We start from the raw sequence: 9,421 nt of genomic DNA, 5'->3' as shown, positions 1-9,421 counted from the left end.
TAGATCACCAGGTGACACTACTTATGCCCACCTCCATATAAATGGTCTGATATCACCCAAACAGAATGCCAAACTTTGCCGTCTACTATGCTCAATAGCTCTCAGGGAGAGTCTATGTTACGCTGGCCAATAGCATCATGGTCTGCAAAAAAACCCAATAGAAAAATACATAAATAAATAATAATACGAGAGTTTAACGGCAATCATCCAATAAATTCAAACTATTGGTGCAGACATATCCCTTAATCTGGCCATACACGTGTTCATTTGTAATTGATCTAGATTGGTCACAAATAAATCAACTCCATTGCAGCGAAAACAAACAAGATTTAATTAATTTAAAAAAATCAAACATTGTAACCCATAACAGACATTCTTATCCCAAATGATCTATTAAAACAATCATTAAATCAATCTGTTTGATGATTGGTTGTGTGCCACATTCAAATATTTATTTGATCAATCAGAAAGCATTTATAAAATTCCTTTTTCAGCCAAACGATTTGTTGGCACTGAAATCAATCAAATGAAGGGCCTGCAGTGTGCCATTCCTATTCAACTTATTCATTATATGATGATGATATGGATGCTCGAATGACCTTTACAAACCCAAAGAACAGGTTGCAGTTGTCTGTGACAACTCTAGTTGCTGAATAAATCTCCAGCTGTAGAATTCATGTCATTATCCTGCTGCACATTGATTATCTTCTTTTAATGAATTATGCTACATAATGGTGACATATATGGTGAATTCATGGTGGCAATCAACCAGTTACTGAAAAACCGTCCTTTGTACATCATTTGCATTTTACTGTACATGCACATTTTGTATACACCGGAAAATAAGCATACTGCAATGAATTGAGAGCAAATGCACTGCAATTCAAATGCATTGGTGGCATAGATTGGAATAAAGTGAAAGTGCAATATGCAGCAGTCTAGGTGTTTGGCAGCCTATTGAAAATGGATGGGCTTTTTAGCACGACACATGTAAATACACATTCAGTAAAACACACAGATGTAAAGAAGGTTTACCATGTAGCTTGTTGTTTAGCACATTTTGTGGAACTTTAGCTTTCATAGGTAAGGCCTAGTGTGCACAAGCAGAACCAGTGTGAACGTAGCATTTAATTTTCTGGGGAGCGCAGTGACTCAGTGGTTAGCACCCCTGCCTTTGCAGCGCTAGGTCCCAGGTTTAAATCTTCAGCAGGGCACTAACTGCATAGAGTTTCTCCCTGTGTCTGTGTGGGTTTCCTCCGGGTAATCCAGTTTCCTCCCACATCCCCAAAACATGCAGTTAGGTTAATTGGCTTCCCCAAATTGACTTTAAAATGTAATAATGACGTCTAACTATAGTAGGGACATTAGTGACATGACTATGAACTCTGTACAGCGCTGTATAATATGTTGGCGCTATATAAATACTGTATAATATTAAAATTAAATTTTCTGATCAGTCAGCAGTCCCAAAATTCTGCCATTCCTATTGCTTTACTTGGATGGAAATTGGTTGGACTTTCAGACTTTCATGTGTCCACAATAGATTGTAAGCCTCTTTAAAGGGACAGCAAGTGAGATGACTATGAAGTGCTACAAAATATGTCAGCGCTATAAAAATACTGCATAATAATATTAATTTGTACCAGGCTTTTTGTATTGTTGCAGTTGCTGTACACACATATTAGGAGAAGGGTTTTTTTGGAGCCAGAGAGTCTCTTCCACCCTATAAGGTGTGAACTGGGAGTGTTCAGTTGTTTGGTGTTAGAAAGTGGCTATTTGTAATGAATCAGAAGACCACAAGAATAAAACACTTAATTTAAATAATGAGAGACCTGGTGTGCTTACAAGCTGTATAGACTATCAGGCACCATTAATATAGCCTATTACATGTTAAACATAATTATAATGCATAGAACAAGATTGTAACACTGTGTTTTCACACCATCTTGTTAGGAAACACGACTGCATTTTCAAGATAATGAATAGAATGCAGTGTAATTTAAATGTACCACAAATTAAAGACATATTCTGTGAACATTTCCATGCATTTTCCTTCTTTTTTGACATTTTATCCATGCAAACATGTAAAACAACTGGTCTTTGCTTGAAAACAAATTGTAGATCATCCCTGTGGTCCCTAACATTACCAAGGGGTCATCACGCTGGGTATTTATATATATATATATATATATATATATATACCCAAGACAGATGAGGTCATACTCATCTTGGGCAAAAATCACATATGTGTACACCGTTCCCCCCAATGCCATGAATTTTTCCACCACATTAGATTAATGAACAGCCGATTAGTTATGAAGATCAATATTACTGGTGTCCAAGGGCTGTACAATAAATTCCAATAGGCCACATGTGGTCCTTGGGCTGCAGATTGGGCATCGGGGGTCCGAAGTGTAGTTGGGATCTTGTGATACAGCATCTTAGCAGAGCACCTACACTACAGGCTGATGTATTCATTGGCAAAGGACTGCCCCATTTAGGGGTACATGTGGGAGGTGATAACAAATGTTACCAATATCACAAGTGCTTTTTATTTTTTTAACTTGTAAAATCTCTAAAACCAACTGGGCAATGTTGATCTCTTTTCAAAGAAAATGGGCATTGTTTTATTTGTTTAGATGGGTGACATGAATAGCAACAGTGGGTTCAAGCATTATAAATATCTATCAGTCTTTTTTGTTCAGTGGATATCTGCCGATCTATGATAAATAGAAAAAGTGGCCTGGGCTAGGTAAAGATTCTAAAAAATACAGACAGGTCTCTTGTGTGCCCTGGCCATTGGAGGAGAAGCTTCAAGTCAAAAGAAAAAAAGTTCAATAAGGTTTTAAATAGCACAAAAGCAGTTTATTATAACTAAAAAATGTTTCCTTGAAGATTTGCCTATTTATATCTGGATAGACATTTGATTAGAGTATAGGTCAGTATCAGACTCCACTGATAGGCTTAAGATTTCTGACGGTCCTAACAGATCATCATCTCCTTCCTGGGACATAGCAGAAATACAACAACGCACAATATTGTCTCAAAAATAAAGAGATCTACAGAAAAATGAGGATTGTATTGAGCTTTCAGTATACGGCAAGTATAACCTATTAAAATCAGATTGATTGCCACAAATTGCCCTTTTGCCTTGACTTATTAAAATTCCCCAAAATATCCCCCTCTCTACTTTACCGGCCACTCAGCATTAACTTTTAAAAATGAACAGCCATTTCCAAAAGTGCAGAATAGTTTAACAAACTCGTTGACAATGAAATATCACAAACTGTTTTGTTCATTTATTATCAGCAGGGTGAAAGCAGGGCAATTTTCTTCTGCCAGCATTCACAACTGAAAATCAGCCAGATAATATTTTATCTGAATGTGAAGTCTCAAGGTTGTCTGTTGCAATTATTTGAACTGCGTGTACACATATCCAACCAAAGTCTCACAATGCTAGTATTGAGAAAAATGAATTCATATGAGTAGCAGTCAATCCACGGGTTCAGTGACAGCTGTTTCGGATAAACAAACTTATGCAAAATGAATTTCTGGAAAATAGTTAAGCTCAAAACACTAAAGGTGCCCTTATGACTTATAGGTTACTTGTCAAAAAACAAAATACTTATGTGATGCAACTCACATGGACTCTGATATTAGTTTACAAAATCCACAGTAAAAGAACTGAATTCAAAGTGTAACAATGGCCCCATGTATCTATATGAACAAAGCTTGTCCCACACATATAGTATACGTTATCATTGGAATTGACCATGAAGGACTGTGCAGGTATACCTTAGTATACACCAGAAATACAGCTGAAATACAGGTACCCACTGATATGAAATGACTCAAACCCCACAAACAAACCCAGTCAGCTAATCTATGGACAAATTATTATTATTATTAAACGGGATTTATATAGCGCCAACATATTACGCAGCACTGTACATTAAGTAGGGATTGCAAATGACAGACTAATACAGACACTGATACAGGAGGATAGTTATTGGCAATAAAATATATATTTAGCCAATATCTGTTCTTCAATATAATATATAATGTATGCCCTATACAGATATCAGATAGATAACTGATTTTCTATGATATACACATAATTCCATTCTGTTGAATAGAGTTGGAGGATGAGTGAACAACACCTCTATAGGAGTGCACAGTGGTCATTACCGATCGATTGTTCATCAATCCTACGTGGCATTAGGAGACCACTGTGCGCATGTCAGATTCAGGTGCGAGATGAATGAACAACAATTATCTGGCATGGGTGTAAAGCTTAAGATCAATGCTAAGAAAGTTTTCCTACTCTACCCAATCTTGTTCCAATACCAAAAACCTGCACATTTAGACAATCCAATGCATATTTAAGATGGAACTGCAGACAAATACATAACTATTTGTAGTTTTAGATACTAAAGTATGTTTAGTTTAGAAGACTGTTAGTTCTGGCTTCAGCTTGACTACTTTCTGGTTCTGCTTCACAGTTACCTCTCTGCCCAATAGACAAAGGTGATAATATTGATGCGGCTGTATCTGGTGCTTTCAATACTGTGAATATCAAGAATCTCTGATGTCACCATATGATAATTATATGTTGCCCTGTATTTTAAACATCCCAAGGATTCAGCTACATGGTAACAGACTTTAGGTGCCATCATTAGGATTGCCAGGAGACTGAAACGCTTGAGTCTGTGTCCATCAACCTTGCCTAATTGATGTTGTTTCTTCACAGTAATCATGAGTCATAGTTGTCAGCAATGAACTTCTATTGTATCTCTATATAGGCCTAACCACGAATAGTCACTTAACCATTATTGTATGATAACATTGTGTGCTGTGCAAATTGTGCTGTGTTAAGCTGTGTATACACTTGCAATAATTATCGCTGGAAACAAACAACAGATCGTCCGATAATCGTTAACAAAAAAAATGCACAGCGACTGACCAATGACGCCGATGAACGAGGATTGTAGCTGGAAACGAACGATTGTTTGGTGGATCTGATTAAGTGACAATCGTTCACTATCTATTGTGTGTACGGTCGTTCAGTGATCGTGAATGTTTCTGCCGTACACCTTCTCCTTTACATGTCACTCCCTGCATTGTTCAAACAATCGTATCTAGTGTGTGTATACTATTAGTGGATTATATTTGAACGATCGTATTGTTACAACATGTACAGAATTGTGCGCAATACAATCATTCAAAATAATCGTGCATAATTGTTAGTTGTTCGTTTTCCAACGATAATTATAGCAAGTGTGTACCTAGCTTTAGATGCCTATTCATTTTACTTTGGCCCTTAACACTAGAATATATGTCATGTGTTGTGATATACATTAGGGCAGATGTGTTGTGTATAAGCATGGGTGTTACTATTCATAATGAATACCAAATTACATATACATATCCCTTTTCAGAATTGTTTTAAGTAAGACACAGATAATCAAAATTTGACCCTGAAGATTAAACCACTGCCCCATATCTACGGCTTTCTCTGTTGATATAAATTGGCAATCTGGAAAAAAAGTATAATACACTGTATGTTAATGTTGTGTCTGAGTTTACAGCCATACATTGCAGATTAATCTAAACACAGACAACGACAACCCTTTGAAGACAATTACTATCAGTACTTGACTATTTCTTTATCATTGGCCAGTAAATGCTATAAAACTGGTGCCAGTTTATCCAGACAAGCAGTCATTGTGTTAAATGAGCTGTTGCCAGTGGATGAGTCAATGTTAGTCTTCTGTAACTCCTTCAGCTTCAGGAAAAGCCAAACACCCATAGCCTATCAAAGTGATCTGCGGTCACATATTGAGAAAATGGTTAAGAGGGAGGTGTGCAACTCTTTCTTATCTGGAATCACCTGAGAACGAGGAAGAGAATCTTATCTCCCCAACAGAATGTACAATTAAGCATTTGATCTACTTCATAAAGACATCAAGCTTTTGACTTTGAAATGCACTCAGCATTTGCTGCCATTCACTCTACAGTTGTCATTACCTCATTTCCTATGCTAGGTTTTCCTTGCTAAAACAAATTAACATGGTTCCCCACAAAAAGGGACATGTTATTGAAGACCTTATAGTACTGCTTTACTTCTGAGTCTTTTTCCTGTTTGAGGAACTAATTATACCTTATATATCCCTCTATAACAATGCTTGCTTGGTCTGCTCTACAAAGCTTATCACATCTCAAATCAAATTGCATAAAATAATCAGGGTATGCCACCAATGTGGCACAATGAGCAATGAAATACGCAAACTTTAACTCTTCTTTCCTAAGCTTAGATCATTCAGTACTGGTGGAAGTGGTTGGTAGCTATGGGTTGTAGTATGACCATACACTGATCTTTGGCTAAGTGCTCTTCTTCAAATAAAAAAAAAATTGCTCAATTTGATTAATTTAAGTAAACATTTAATATCATCCAATCAATAATTACTCTCAGAAAAGTATTGTGAAAACTTTAACAATTCTGATTAAATTTTAAGTCAGCCTCAGTGATTGAGATGGCTCCAGTAGACCTGTTATCTTCCACCCAGACAATGCATGTTTAAAAGAGTTAAAGCAATAATATAAGACTATGTAATCCTAAAAAGATATTGATTCAATTAGAAGCCCCTGGTATCATTGAAGGCCAGCCTTCTAGAATTAAGCTTGGAGCCAGTCAACTGCTCATTTAACTACTGTATGGAGGAATTAAAAGGATGTGACAGTCACACCACAATGGAAATGACAGTAACACCTAATAAGGCTATTGTTATAGGTATCATTACAAGTGTTGGCTCATTAAACCCCACCTTGGCCCAGGACTTTAAATATGTGTGGTCTACAATGTAGAGGTTAGTTTGCACCTCTCTGAGCAAGAAGACACTATAGCTCTGACTAGGAATGGAGAGAAGGTTTGCATCCGTGGAATGGCTGTCTGAGAGCAGTCAGAGGAATGCAACTCACCCCAATGTGGATTTATTGGCATGCAGGTCGAGTACATCTGCCCTACAAAATCTCAAGGAGGTCAGCATTCAGGGAATGGATAGACCAAGCTCAGCTACCAGCAACAATGAAAAGGAAAATTGCATTGACCACACAGCAGCACAGTACCAAGTCGAGAAAACTCAGACAGAAACACATGGTAAGGCCATACCTACTGATTTTTTTTAAAGATCTCTACTACCATTTACTGTAGTACCCTGGTTCATATAGAAGTGGAGTAGTCATAACTTTAAGATCTAAAATACTACTATGTCATGTATATTTATATTGATTCCCCGTAAATAGTAATGTATATGATCAATGATAAAGTAGTATATTAGATCCTAAAGTTATTTTTTATATCTATAAAAATACTAATGCCATGAAGATGCATATATTAGGTATATCAACATATATTAGGCACATTTTAACGTATTTTCTTTTTATTGACAGACATGGCGATGCTTAGAAAGCCATTTAAGGAAATCCGCCTCTGCACACCAAGCCCTTCCTCAGAACATCAGAACTCGGACACAGACAGTACTAGAAGTCCAGGATCTCTTTCTGAAGAAGAAGCCACATCAAGGTCACGTACTAGATTCACCAAAGAGCAGATGCAGGAATTGGAAAAGAGCTTTATGGAGAACAGATATATTGGATCCAATGAGAAGAAGCGCCTCTCTAAGGTGCTGAAATTATCAGAGACCCAGGTAAGCAAAATCACCTGACCTTCCCAATCCAACCCATGGTAATGGCAGAATAGAACATCACACAAGAATTAGTCCTAACAGTAAATCAGACCAATCATGAAATTTTATAAGACAATATAAATCATATTATCCCTAATTTGTCAGGAGGTATTTAATCAGATGGAAGTAAAAAGTTATCCCAAATATATCATAATTTTAAAATATATTAGTAATAAGTATAATAATAATAATAATAATAATAATAATAATAATAATAAGTAACACATACCTGCTATGGATTGTACAGTTGTTTTGTTACATTAATAACTTGACGTTTCTTAGTCTAGTGATACATTAAAATATGTTTGATTTGCCATGTTAATGTATCCTGTCACACCAATTCTGCAAATTTTGGCTTGAATAGAGTTTTGCACAGCATTAAAGTGTCCTACTTGTACATTTTTCAATATATTCTCCATTCATATTTTATAGTAAATGGGTGATGGCAAGGTCAAGGTCAAATTATATTGGTTGGAAAAGTACCCATTTACTTGTATCTTCCAGGACAATGAAACACAACTGTTCACCTGAAATTAGCTTAAATTAAGTTTTGTTATTGGCTTTTGCTCATCTCTTTAATAGAAAAAAATATTATCAGAAAATGGTGCTAACATATCCCTTATATCTTTTTTTAGATTAAAACATGGTTTCAAAACAGAAGGATGAAGTTCAAACGTCAAAGTCAAGATGCAAGAGTAGAAGCTTTTTTTTCTGGACTATACGTTCCTTACTATGGCTACTCCAACCTTCAGACCCCGACCTGCCCTGTACGCCCTGAACTGGCCATCCCACTTGCTTCTCCAGCATCTGCCCCCCATGTTGGACCACATTCTTCTACAGTAATTAGGCCATATCTTCCATCATCCACGCCACCTACAAACCTTGGATCTTACCCATACCCATTTTTTGTGCAACCCTCATTTAGGGATTCGGCTGGGCCTAGATACTCCCCGTATTAAATTGGATTTGTTATAAATGGACATTTGGAATGGTTATAATATTTATTTTAAATTATGTTAATATTGATGCATTTTTAATTATAAGTAATTGTTTGGTTAAATAATATATGACTGGCACTTTATAAAAAACTAATGTAATCTAAATAAAATTCTTATAGTTTATTGATTCTTAGGTTGTATGTGGATTGTTTTTTATCACCTTAGTACAGTGTTTCTAAGTAAATGGCTCTTCCAGATTGTCCAACCTGCCCTAGATAAACATACTAAGTTTATATTAAAATGGAAAAAAAACTTTTTTTCCCTCAGTTAGATCTCTATTACTGTTACAGTTTATTACAGATAAATTGTAAATTAGATTTGTTTGGCATTTAGCACTCTTCTAGCTTTTACATGTTCATCTATTTTACTCTAAGCCATCACACATTTTATTACAACACCGGTATTAAATTTCACACCGTATGCTAAGCAATACACAACTGTTTCACACTTATGGAGTATTGGTACCATAACAAAAAAGTGGGTACTCATTAATTCTTTTTTATTCAAATAATGGCAACTAAAAAATAAAATGTCACACAATACTGGGATATTCTCACCAAGTGCCAAACAATAACGGCTGACTTGGCTAATGAATCCACTGTGTTTTAGGGTGATGACATAGGAGTGACATTCTTCCCCATGGTCAACAATGTAAGAGGCAATCTTTCTACTGATTAC

The 9,421-nt window shown here is 36.1% G+C and overlaps 1 protein-coding gene across 1 annotated transcript; it reads left to right on the top strand.

Annotated features, from left to right (window-relative positions):
• The first annotated feature begins 6,915 nt into the window (after window positions 1-6,915).
• On the top strand, window positions 6,916-8,704 carry VENTX (VENT homeobox). Its single transcript, XM_072424864.1, has 3 exons — window positions 6,916-7,156; window positions 7,450-7,706; window positions 8,381-8,704. Exons 1-3 carry the CDS (start codon window positions 6,916-6,918, stop codon window positions 8,702-8,704), a joined length of 822 nt encoding a protein of 273 aa, XP_072280965.1.
• Window positions 8,705-9,421: the final 717 nt, after the last annotated feature.

This window comes from Pyxicephalus adspersus, chromosome 10, assembly GCF_032062135.1.
Source record: "Pyxicephalus adspersus chromosome 10, UCB_Pads_2.0, whole genome shotgun sequence".
Lineage (NCBI taxonomy): Eukaryota > Metazoa > Chordata > Amphibia > Anura > Pyxicephalidae > Pyxicephalus > Pyxicephalus adspersus.
Note: the sequence above shows the minus strand (reverse complement) of the source record. Positions and strands in the feature narration are given on the sequence as shown.